General features: G+C 48.6%; 1 protein-coding gene across 2 annotated transcripts; it reads left to right on the forward strand.

Annotated features, from left to right (window-relative positions):
- Window positions 1-995: 995 nt before the first annotated feature.
- Window positions 996-9202, forward strand: LOC111144602 (protein phosphatase 1 regulatory subunit 3B). Of its 2 annotated transcripts, none has more exons than XM_022498981.1 (2): window positions 996-1030; window positions 7761-8643. In XM_022498981.1, the coding sequence occupies exons 1-2, from the start codon at window positions 1017-1019 to the stop codon at window positions 8641-8643; spliced, it is 897 nt and encodes a 298-aa protein (XP_022354689.1). In that variant the 5' UTR covers window positions 996-1016. The 2 variants fall into 2 exon arrangements, with proteins under 2 accessions (XP_022354689.1, XP_022354690.1); XM_022498982.1 differs by lacking the exon at window positions 996-1030 and adding an exon at window positions 1745-1870 and having other exon boundaries at window positions 7761-9202.
- The last annotated feature ends 3701 nt before the right edge of the window (window positions 9203-12903 follow it).

Genomic DNA, 12903 nt, shown 5'->3' on the forward strand with positions numbered 1-12903 from the left:
GGAGAGGGAGAAACAGGATCCTGGCTGAGCAGAGACCCCATGGAGGGGGGGAACCTCCATCCCAGGACCCTGGGGTCATGATCTGAGCCAAAGGCTGAGGCTAACCGACTGAATCACCCGCGCTCCAACCCCCTTCCCCGTAACAACTTTATAAGACCAGGTTACTGTATGGCTTTCACAGTAACACCTGGAACCCTGACGAGCACAAAGCCAGCATCAGTAATTACTTATTTTGGACACTATCATTAGAGCTGGAGCTACGCATCCCAGAGAGCCTCCACCTAACACGGAGGCAAACAGCACTTGGCACTCTCCAGCGGCCTCTCTGGGATTGGCATATGATGGGGAAATTAACGGTCATGCGTGAAGCCCCTGGCTAAAGCGCACGACGAAGGTGGACAGCTGGACAGCGCGGATGCAACCTCAACTACTACTGCGCCTGTGGGAAGGCTTTGCCCGGCCAGGACTTTGCTTGGGAAGAGGGCATTTGGCAAGCTGCCCGCGTGCCAGCCTTCTTGCTGTAACGGGACGCTCTTTTGTAGGAAAGTGCCTCTGTCCCTTGGCGCCCGGCCCCACGCGTCTGATGAAACAGTGACCCCACTGCCCCCTCCCCAGCCCCTGGACCGCAGCCCTATCACTCCCGGCGCGCAGCCAATCACGTGGCGAAGCGATGCTATCCAAGACCGCGGCTCCGTGGCCATTGGTCGACGGCTCGCGTCCCGAGGGCGCCCATTGGCCGCGGGGGGGCGTTCACGTGGAAGGGGTTCCGGGATGGCTTCCCAAGTGGGGAGAGGTGCTGGAAAGTTAAAGGGAGCAGCGCGGAGCCTGGGAGCCTGAGTCTGGGTGACCCGCCGCGGGCAGGAGGCGAGCGGGCTGCTCTCGCGCACGGACGGATGCGTCTGCCCGCCAAGGGCGCGGACCTGAGTCCCGGCCCCTGCTCCTGCCGTCGCCGCCGCTGCCCTTGCTACACCCGCGCAGATGCTGCCGCGGGCTGGCGCCTCTGGGCATCAGGGCTTATGAGCTGCACCAGGTACGTCCCTCCCCAAGCCCTCGAGTCCCAGTGCAGGGCCGAGAAACGGCGGCGAGGGGCGCGCAGCGGAGACCTTCTTTGACTCCTGTCACCTGCACGTTCACCGCCCAACTTGCGGTTGCACTCCGGGGGTGGACCACACTAGACGGGGCTGGGGAAGCGGTTGCTTCCAGGTGGGAGGCGGTTGCTTCCAGGTGGGAAGAGCAACCCAGGGACCAGAGGTGGGATGGAGCCTGGCTGGACCCACGTGTTCCGCTTTAGTGCGGGTCTGGCCGCCAGGGGTAGTTGGTGGTGGCTGGGGCTGAGACTATTGTACCGAGTTCGAACCTGAGACAAGGCGCTTCCCGCCTGGGACCCGACACTCCCCGAGGGTGTACCCGAAGTTGGGCGGTGGGGCCTGTAGTACAAGGAAAAGTAGCCTCGACTTTCCCCGGGTCTTGGGTTCCCCGTAATACGCAAGGAAATACACTTGGGAGTCTCTCAGGTCGCCGAGGGCGATGGGGTACAGAGCCAGCCCCGGTTCGCGGTCTCCGGTCCCCCCCAGGCAGGGGCTGTCCCGGGCCGGCGGGGGCGAAGCTGCCGCGCGGGGACGCTCGCGCTGCGCGGCTTCGACCGGGGTTGCCCTGCGCCCTGCCGCCCCGCCCCGGTGTGATAACTTGGGCTCCTCCTCCTTGTCCTCCTCCCCCTGCGGGCCGTGTCTCCCGGAACGGAGCGCCAGCCCTGCCTCCCGGACACACGACGCTCACGTAGTCCGGTGGCAGGAGCTTCCCCTGCCACCTCCCTCCCGGCTCTCCGATGCAGCGAGCCAGCTGGAGAGGGGGCTTCCCCACGGCCCAAAAGGTGGGTGCGGGACAAGGCGCAGGGGGCTCACAGAGCTCACGGAGTGCGTGGGGGCGGGGGCGGGGGCGGGGTGCAGGCTAGTTGGACCGAGGGATGCAGGGTCTCATTGACCTGTGCGATCTTCCAAATCTGGAAGCCCGGGCCGGCCTCCTGCCCCCCCACCCCACCCCGTGCCCTGTTCATGCCACTCTTTTTGAACCAGAAAAGTGGGTGTGGAGGGGACTTGCTAGCCAAAGCAGGGGTATAGGGCCTGGAACGACATACCAGAAGAGTTGGAGCCCCCCGGGTATTGTTTACTGCAGAAGAGGAGAAAACTTAGGACAGACTTGACTTGAAGACTTGGAGAGTTGCCGGAAGGTGGTGGAGCCTGTGGTCTGTGTGGCCAGGCCTCCCTGGGAGACTCAGGGTCTGGGAGAAGAGAAGTTAGGGCTTTGAGCAGGGGTGGGGAGAAGAGGAAATGGTTCATATGGTGGGGTTGTCCAGCAGCCAAAACTAAAGTGAAGACAGCCAGTGGACTCCCCACAAAAGTAAAATAAAGGTATTTAAGGAGAAGTGAGAGGGAAGAAAAGAAGTTAGTGGGCATTATTGGCAACCCCGGGTCGGAGATAGAAGGGACTTCCGAGGAGAAGGCCTAAGCCCAGAAAGGTTCAGTCAGTGACTTGCTCCAAGTGGCACAGCTAGGGGGAGGCCTTCCTGGGCTAGTACTGTGTGTTAAGTGTTGGGCATTTTTTCGTGGCAGGTACTATTGTAATAAGCAGTGTGTGTGTGTGCACGTGTGTATCTCAGATGCTTTAGATGGTGGTGACAGAAGAGCGCAAGTGAATGTTAAGGCTGTGAATAAAGGCCCCAGTGGTCAGAGGACAGATAAAAACATGTCAACTTTGGGGCACCTGAGTGGCTCAGTGGGTTAAGCCTCTGCCTTCCGCTCGGGTCATGATACCCGGGTCCTGAGATCAAGCTCCGCATCGGTCTCTCTGCTTGGCGGGGAGCCTGCTTCTCCTCCTCTCTCTGCCTGCTGCTCTGTCTACTTGTGATCTCTCTCTCTCTCTCTCTCTCTCAAAAAAAAGAGGAAAAAAATGTCAACTTTATTTATACTGCGTCAGCCAAACCTTTTGGGAGGGAGTAAAGCAATGCCAAAGTGTGTATGGACAGGTCTGTTAAAAAGTATAACCTGGGGAGAAAAAAAAAAAAAAGTATAACCTGGTCATCTGGGTGAATGCTTACCTCGTGTCGTTCTGGTGTTCCTGGTGGGTTCTTGGTGCATCTGATTTTTCTGTCTTTTCCTATGAGAGTATGAGAATGGAGGGGAGGAATGTCTTGGGCTCGATACCAAAAAAAGATTTACTTCCTATAAAAGGCACAGCCCAAAGCCAATAGCTCCACTGCCTTAAACTGTGAAGGTCATGTGCTGATTTTCTGTACAAGTTTATTGTTTCTCCAGAAACACCACCATAACCTGACAAGCTGTCTTGAGAAGGTGCGTTGTTTGTCCCTAGTGGAACAGGGAAAGTATTATGCAAAACTATCCCTGTTCGCTCCAGTTTTCATGGAGTGCTAGGGTTTGCCCTCTTCTGACCAGGAAAACTGAAATCCACCGTTAGGCATGCCCCATTCGCCCAGGGGAAAAAATTATCTCTTAGGCATCTATTTGGAAGTCAAGTTTTTGAGACTCTGAATAACACTCACTCATACTCTCAGGACCTGGTCGTGCAGCGAACCGCTATCGAATCCTGCGTCATACTGTGCTGGTTCAAATATGGGTCCGTGTCTTCTCCTTCTGGCTTTTTCCCTGGCCAATCTTGGTGACTCATATTTCTCGGCCTGGGAAATGGCTGAGCAGCCAGGAGAACGTGTCAGGAGAGGAAGGCCTGAGGTGCAGCCTATGCACACCGTGTTGGCACTGATCATTTTTATGTCATTTTTTGGACAAAACACCTGTCCAGGTGCCTTCCTTTCAGAGACTTTGGAGACTTAACCTTGTCCATCTCCATTGCTAGGAGTGCTTCTGGGGGATGATGATCCCTGTCCCAGCCCACTGGGAAATTCCCGAACAGAGGGCCAGGAAGGCCCACATCAAATCAGCATTTGGTACTGATTATCGTAGAAGGATCTGGTTCATCAAAGCTGGAATCTACCCGTGAGGATAGGCAAGTGGCCAACAGTCAGATCGTGCCCTGATTGAGGCCGCTGGGGTTCATGTCCTCACCTCCAGTTACGGTGTCACTTAAATAGCGAAGGGATTCTGGGCAGTGGTTGCTTAGCAGTGCCCCTGAGGCTGAAGCCCTCTTGGTAACCCTTCGGCACTAAGTAGTGAACTTTTTGCCTTTCGTGGAGGAATGTTGCAAAACCAATGAGGCTCTAGAGAGTGCCAGTGGAGTTGTTGAGTTAGCTGGTACTGACCAGAACCTCACCTTCCGACCCCCAGCTCTGCTGGTTCTGACAGTCCGGTGATAAAAGGGATCTCAGGGCCAAAAGGACACACACTGGGTCCAAAGAGTGAAACTTTGCTAAGGTCTTCAACTACATCTTTTTCATCCGTAAGATTAAAAGCCCAGAGTGACTATAGTTAACTACAAGTGAGCAGATTCTTTCACTGATCGGCTTGTTTTAGAATTCTGTTTCCAAAGTATCTTGAGAGTTTCCCAACCTTTTTCTAATGAGCTGTTTGAACGTTGTGTGGGGAAGCACGTATTGAGGTTGGTTTGCAGGCTTGAAGGGATAGAGAAGAGGATGGAGAACTTACGGTTGACCTTGTGCTGACTCAGGCAAGGAGGAAGGACTGTAGGGTCAGAGGAGGAACCCAGCCGCCCTCAGTTCACGGCCCTCAGTTCACGCCCACATTGTCAAGGGTAGGCAGAGGGGGAGGGGCTGAGATGCAAGGTTTTGCCCACTTTGGGGTTATTTTTAATCCACGTTTAATGTAAAAAAAATTAAAACTACCTGTGTTAACATTAGACTGAAAGTATAATTCCAGTGTATTCTAACAAAGTTTTGCAGTGGGGGAATGTAAAACTCAAGTAACTTTGTAAACTTTGTAACTACAGAGTGGTTTGGTTTTTGTTTGTTTTTCACATTGAACCCATTAGCCAACCCACTGACCCTGTGTAAAGCATCGTTGCCCATTTCAGTGAGAACTTTTCCTTTGAAGAACAATTACCTGGCTACAAGAACAGATAATAGAAAGCAAATTTGCTCCTAAAATTTTCACTCATTGATTTTGTTAGAGGGGAAACAGTAAGACAAATGTCCTTAAGTACACTGTGGCTATAAATTATTGTTTTGTGTCTCTGAATGTGTGTTTTTCCAGTCAGTCATCACCAAGTGGTTCCCTGCATCCTAGGGAACGATTATATTTCTTTTGGAAAATGGGATCAAGTCCAATGTGTCTTTGTTCTTATTGTTCTTTATGTATTTGGTTAATCAAAATCAGAAGTTGAAAATGAGATGTTTATTGGACTGAACCAATGGACTTAGCCTCTGGCAGAAGACGAGCAGCATTTTGCCTTTTGCTTCTCCTTCACTACTACCATTACCCTGAAGCCCCCCACCAATGGGCAGGAACTAGGGGGCCTGCGAGCAGGCACCCCCAAAAAACCACCACATACCTACCCTTTGCCATAGTGAGGGGGGAGAGGTTTGGGACCTAATCTAGATCCTGTGTTCTGTGTTTCGCAGACTAGAGTTTAATCCTGGTTTCGTCCCTGACTTCTTCAGGTAGCCCATTGTAACTATCAAATCAGAATATTAAATTTGCTATTTAATTTGTAATTAGATGAGAAAAATGGCTTGGCTTTAGTGAGGCAATAGTGTTGGATGGGAGAGGTTTTTGGCAAGTCTTAAATATTTCAGGCATTTTATTAGATACTTTTTTTTCCTCCCTGATTACAGAAGTGATGTTATTTTTAAAAATACAAGAAACAGAACACAGGAAAACAAATTTCCTGAAATGCCTTTACCTGGATTTTCTTTTTTTGAAGACTTTTATTTGACAGACAGAGATCACAAGTAGGCAGAGAGGCAGGCAGAGAGAGAGAAGGGGGAAGCAAGCTCCCTGCTGTGCAGAGAGCTAGATGCCCGGCTGATCCCAGGATAAGCCTGATCCCTAACATCATGACCTGAGCCCAAGGCAGAGGCTTAACCCACTGAGCCACCCAGGCGCCCCCCCACCTGGATTTTGTAACAGTTCTAAGTATATCTCTAGTCTTTTTTCTGTACATATACCTAATACTTTTCCCTACAAGTCTAGTCTCTATGTACAATTTTATCTTCTCTATTTTTTACATTAAGAATATATTATAACTTTTTTCCATGCCACTTAAACCTTTTTTCCAAATAATGGTTTTAGTAATGATACAAAATTTTATCGCTGGATGTTGTATACTTAATTTAACCAGATACTTGTTACTGGTTCTTTAGGTTTTCTCACCTTTTCCTCCCTATAATGTTGCATTGGACATTTTAGTACATTAACCCCCAGGCATTAACTCCTTAAGATTAATACCTGTATGTGATACTAGAACCAAAAATGATACGAATATTTAGAAAGGTGCTGATTTAGACTAATCCATGTATTCATACTATTTTTTTAAGTTTTTTTTTATGATTTTATTTATTTATTTAAGAGAGAGAGAGAGAGAGAGAGAGCACAATGAGGGAGGAGGGTCAGAGGGACACGGAGAAGCAGGCTTCCTGCCAAGCAGGGAGCCCAGCTGGGGCTTAATCCCAGGACCCTGAGATCATGACCTGAGCCAAAGGCAGTCACTTAACTGACTGAGCCACCCAGGTGCCCCTTCATATTATTTTTAAAAATCTTTACTAACTCAGTAGGTAAAAACAGGCATTGTTTCCTAATCTAAATTCTCTAATTATAAAATTGGACATTTTGTGTATTTCTAGGACATTTTTAAGATTTTTTCATGATTTTCCATTCATGCTCTTTGCTTATTTTTCTATGTGGCTATTTGACTTTGTTATTGTTTTGTAAGGACTCTTTGTATACAAAGGTATTAACTCTTTCCTGCCATACTTTTTGTAAAATGTTTTCCCAGTTTGTCTTTAATCTTTTGGTTTTACTTTTTTTTTTTTTCACTTACAGAAAAATCTTGTTTTTATGAAGTCAGATTTAACCTGATCTTTAGCAGGATTCTCTTTGCCTTTTATTCTTATAGAGGTTATCTTCACTATAGAAAAAAGAAATATCCACCTATATGAAAGGTGTAAAAAAAACTAAATTATTGGCATTTTTAAAAAGAAAGATATATTGGCATATAAAAATTTAGTGTACATTATGTCTGTCTTCACAATTGAATTCCACTATCTAGCATAAGACTTGGCATATAATAAATACCAATCAGTATTTGTGAGATGAGTGCATTTCTTTTGGAGCCCCTGGGTGTCTCCGTCGGTTAAGCGTCTGCCTTTGGCTCAGGTCAGGATCTTAGGGTCCTGGGATTGAGTCCCACATTGGGCTCCCTGCCCAGTGGGGAGTCTGCTTCTCTGCCCCCTCCCTGCTTGTACGCTTCACTCTCTATCTCAAATAAATAAAATCTTTAAAAAAGGGGAAAAAAGCACATCTTTTTGTTATTCCCCAAGGCACTCTAGCCTCCTTAGGGCCTCAAGAAATCCTAATAGAAATACCTGTGAATTTAGTTTTAAAACCAGCGGCTCCCTACTATTTTGTGTGTTTTAACCTTCATCCTCCCCCCCCCCCGCACTTGACACTCTTAATCTCCCCTGAAACCAAGGTCATGCTGGCCCACACTTGAGTTAATGCCCGACTGCAGCTGTGTGGGCAGAGACGAAGGCAGACGTGGTTTGCCAGCCCGTCGCAGTGATGCCTTGAACGTCTGTCTGATCTCGTTGCCATTTCTTTCTCTTCCCCTCTGGCCAGGGTTCTAGCCTATTCATCTAACCCCATGATGGCTGTGGACATAGAGTACAGATACAGCTGCATGGCCCCTTCCCTGCGCCGAGAGAGGTTCACCTTCAAGACCTCACCGAAGCGCAGCGAGCCGCTGAGGCCATGCATTCAGCTAAGCAGCAGGAATGAAGCCAGCGGGATGGTGGCCCCCACGGTCCAGGAGAAGAAGGTGAAAAAGCGGGTGTCCTTCGCAGACAACCAAGGGCTGGCCCTGACAATGGTCAAAGTGTTCTCAGAATTCGATGACCCGTTAGATATTCCCTTTAACATCACCGAGCTCCTAGACAACATTGTGAGCTTGACGACAGCAGAGAGCGAGAGCTTTGTTCTGGATTTCACCCAGCCTTCCGCTGATTACTTAGACTTCAGAAACCGGCTTCAGACCGACCACGTATGCCTTGAAAACTGTGTCCTGAAGGACAAAGCCATCGCAGGCACAGTGAAGGTGCAGAACCTGGCGTTTGAGAAGACGGTGAAAGTAAGAATGACATTCGACACCTGGAAAAGCTTCACAGACTTTCCCTGTCAGTATGTGAAGGACACTTACGCCGGCTCGGACAGGGACACCTTCTCCTTTGACATCAGCTTGCCTGAGAAAATTCAGTCTTATGAGAGGATGGAGTTTGCCGTGTGCTTTGAGTGCAGTGGACAGATGTACTGGGACAGCAACAAAGGCAAAAACTATAGGATCATCCGAGCCGAGCTGAAATCCACGCAGGGTGCCACCGAGCCACAAAACGGACCCGATTTTGGAATATCCTTTGACCACTTTGGGAGCCCTCGGTGTTCCTACGGTCTGTTTCCGGAGTGGCCAAGTTATTTAGGATACGAAAAGCTAGGGCCCTACTATTAGCCACTGCGTGTGCTGGAGCATGGCGGAGCAGGTGCAGAGGAGCCTCGCTGCGGTCATGGGCGGGTGGAGACAGAAGCCAGGAGAAACGCGGAACTGCCATTAGGCACAGTCTCTGAAAAGAAAGGATCCTGTTCACTTTTCTTCTTACGCCACCTCAGCCAGCCAGATTTAGGTGCCAGGACTGGTTTCATACTTGGAGTACCAGTGGGGTGCTGGTCGGCTCGGCTTCCAGGGTGGCCACGAGAGTCGGAGCAGGGTGGCAGGGCCGGCCTGGGCCTGGGCAGGAACCAGGCCCATGGGTATTGCCGGCGACACTAGGGGATGGTGGCTTCAGAGCGAGGCCACCAGGGGTGCGCCCCAGCTGCCTGGAGGAACCGCCCCTGCTCCCTGGGATGTGGACGGTCACCTGGAAATCACTCCATCCCAGCCCACTGCCCCGGGACCCTTGCCGTTGGTCTCTAGGCGCCCCCCACACCACAGCCGGGCCCCTCCTGCCTGTCGCTGGCGTTCCTTGTCTACACGTGCTTCACTCTGCAGCTCTGTGCTTTTTTTTTTTTTTTTTTGCATTTTGTTATCTTCACAGTTCGTCTGATGTTCAGGAAAAGATAATCAAGGTAAATTAGCCTGTGACGGAAACAGGTGCTTCCTCTTTCTGACCCCACGTATGTGTGCTCCGGCAGAGAACGACATACCAGTTGTTGAAAGAAACTGGCCCCCATGCTGGGCTCCAGACTGCAGGCTTCTGATAGGCAGGACAGAGGGGCACACCTGTAGCTCTTCCTCTTGGCTTTCGGGGGAGCTTTCGAAGTAGCTTTCGAAGTACTCACTCCTGCCCTGCCTCACCAGACAGCCCAGTTACAAGATTTGTTGGAACTTGCCCGGCTGGTTTGCAGTCACCTCTTTCTTCACGGAGGGATTTTAGACTGTCCTTTCCTCGAGAGCCCTCCTCCATGCTGTGTTCAGGACACGTTGTTTGGTTTGGTTTTGACTGTGATCTGCACGACCCAGGACTCTTTGCAAGCACCCAGGGACTTTGATTTGGGTGTTCTTATTTATGGTGTGTGAGTCTATATAAAAGGGATAGAGGAGAAAACCCTCACCAAGTTCTCATATTTTATTTTCAATGTGTGGCAACTCTGAAATATCAGAGATTAATTATTCTTACCCATATTGGACCATGAATTAAAAGTCCGTTGGTTCATACTGTCGTGAGACTCCTGGGACATTCACTGACAGATGGATCCCCAAACCCTATGATTTTTCTGGGGTGAGATTGGTTTGTACTTGGGTGTGTTTTAAAAAAATATTTTTACATGTGTATTTGGAGAAGGTTGGGTGTTTTTTGTTTTTGGTTTTTTTTTTTTTCTTTTCTGTTTTGTCTTTGGAGCTTACTTAAATGTCTCATTTTCCATTTGCCTGATCTTAGTAAAGTGGGATTTTCCTAAAGGAGGCAGGAAGAGGGAGGCACAGCGGCCTGGATTTGGAGACGCAGCCACCGGACTCTGCAGGCAGAGAGTCGTCTTTTGCTTGCATATTCCAGATGGATTAGAAAAGGCCTCCTGGCTTCTGCAATTTGGTCAATTAGTATCAGGCAGGGATGGAGTGTCTTGGCTCCTAGAGTTTTGTGGTTGGTTTTTTCTTTTTCTTTTTCCCCTTCTTTTTTAAACTTCGAAATGTTTTGACTTCTTAAATGTTTTTAAGTGATGTCTGATGTAATTCTTGTTCCTAAAACTGGCTGTTACTCATCTGCGATCTAGTGTTTTATTTTTTATGCCTCTCCCACATGGGTGGGACTCGGGGATCACATGATTAATGGGGAAAATTGCCTTTTTACCTCGTGCTGAAATTGGGCAGAATTGTGTTTTATCTAGACATGCCGACATCAAGTACACGAACGGTACTTTCAGTGTTAGCAAATCTGGGGATCAGAACGATCGATAGGGCAAATTAAAACCAAATGGAAGCAAGCCATTTTATATAGGTCGTGAATTTATTTTGTTTTCAGAAGCCCAGTCCCTCCTCCTCCGAGTCAAGAAAGTTACAAGGTGCACCATCATTTACGTGTTACCAGTCTAAAAGTAACAAGATCATTCTGTATTCAAAAGAAAAATGCTCAAGAGACTCCTGTTCCTATTCGGTTTTCAGTAATGGTGATCTTAAGACATTCCGAGGTCAAAATTTGAAATACGGTAATTCAGCAATAAGTAGCTCTTAAAACAGCCCTAAGCCCTCTCCTCTGCCATTCTTTACCCCCCAGCTCACCCCAGCTTTTTTGCTGGGGGCACTGGTTGCAAACCCCTGCCAGTGCACCTGGGATGCCTGCCCTACCAGGCAAGTCCTCACCCGTCCCCAAAGACCCTTCTCTGACTAGACAATGTGGTTTCGAGACTTCCCTGTCAGCCTCGTGGTTCAGGGAGGCAGGGGCGTCTAAAGAATATTATTTTTTATTCACCAGTCTCTCTTCCGTGGGTCCAGTTCTGCCCCAGGGTATCAACAGATGGTCCCAGGATCTGCAGAACCCCTCCTCATTTCAGAGCTCGCCATCCGTAAATAGGTCTACACCCTTCAGACAGTGACCGGTTTCTTAGTTGCAGACGGACGTCACTGCAGCCTGACTTGGGTGGGGAGTGCCCCTCACATAGCCGGATTCAGTGATGGTGACGAATGTCCAACAGCCCCAGTGCCCTTTCCAAGTGGCCCCCCAAAGGGCAGGCCTCCCACTGCGGGTGCCCTTGTCTAGAAATGGGGAAGCAGCTCCATTTCTTTTGTATTTATTTCCCCCAAACGCCCTGGGGAGCATTCGCAAATCAGGTGCAATAAATAAGCTGGACTGTTTGAAAAATACATAATAAATAAGCTTTCAGGGTTTCTTGGAAGATAAGAAGCATTCGAATGGGTTTCTTTTTATTTTTTTAAGTATTCTGATGATAGGGGAAGTGGTGAAAAATAATGGGAGTTCTGTAGTTCTCCAGAAATTAAAACAGGTTCAGAGTCAAGATAGAATTTATTTTTTTTTCTCTAAGGTTTCATTTTAATGGTGGCAAAACATGACTCTTTCAGTGTTTTTTAAAGATGTAAATTTCGAACGGCTAAAAGAATGTTTTGTGGTTTTGATCTTTGCATATAATTTGCTTTTTTAAAAACAAGCATTACTTGTAGTCACGTGGATGTTCAGTGGGTTATGGGTATGTTTATAAACCAAAAAAAGTGTCGGTTCATTTTTTAGAAGTGCTCGTTTTCCAGGTCTTCCCTCTCAGTGGACAGTGGACGGAAACCTTGATTGTCTTTCATTTGTTTCCTCGTCAGAAATTCCTCCGCTGGGTGTGGTTTGCCAGAGCAGGCCCCGTGGCTCTCTGCTCTTGGGGGGGTCCCGATCACCGAAACGGGGATGAAGAGTCATAAGCGTAATGGGATCTTTCCCGGGGCCTCGACGACACTCTGGCAGCTTCTCCGCACTTCCCGAAGTGGACACATGGGACTGGGCAGGGAGTCTGTGGTTTCGGGTGGCTTCTCCTCGGTAGGGTTGGAAAGCTGTGAATGTTTCGGCAGTTTCGGTGATCAGTTCCTAGAGCCTTCCGGACCTGTGAGGACGATGTTTCACTTTTACTTCAGCGTGAATGGAGAACCGAAGGCTCGTCTTCACCCGATGCCTGAAAGTGCCTTGTCAAGAAATGTCCACATGTTTTGAAAAAAATATTTTTGTACACAAAGGTAAAGGGGAAATGCACTTTAAAATCACCAGAATGGATGTCTTTTGTGTGGTGTAAGAGAGTGGTTAGTTTGTATCTCAAACGCAAAAATGTAATAAAGGTAGAAAACACAAAACTGAAACTGTTCTATTTTAAAACTGATGCTATTCTGGGAGTCAGAGGCTTATGAGAATTTTTTTTATGATTTTCTTTTATTTTTTTTATTTTAAGTAATCTCTAGAACCAACATGGGGCTCGAACTCACAACCCCAAGATCAAGAGTCGCAAGTTTCACCGACTGAGGCAGCCATGTTCCTGGGGAGAATTCTTTTCAGGCATTGTGTTTCCACATATAGAATGTAGGTTTTTCAGAGGGCTAGGTCTCAATCAGGGGCTGAGTTCGAAAGCTAAGACACACAGGGAGGGTGGTAATGGCCGTTTCGCTGTCACAGTGGTGAAGGCCCGTCACAACTAGTAAAGGAGGGCTAGAGAAGCACAGGGCCAGCATTGTTCTGAACCCATTTTTACTGATCTGAGGACTTGTTTCCTACCCTCTCACTTGCTCGTGAAG

Source organism: Enhydra lutris, unplaced genomic scaffold (genome assembly GCF_002288905.1).
Source record: "Enhydra lutris kenyoni isolate GAN:26980312 unplaced genomic scaffold, ASM228890v2 scaffoldscaffold11, whole genome shotgun sequence".
In the NCBI taxonomy this organism is placed as follows: Eukaryota; Metazoa; Chordata; class Mammalia; order Carnivora; family Mustelidae; genus Enhydra; species Enhydra lutris.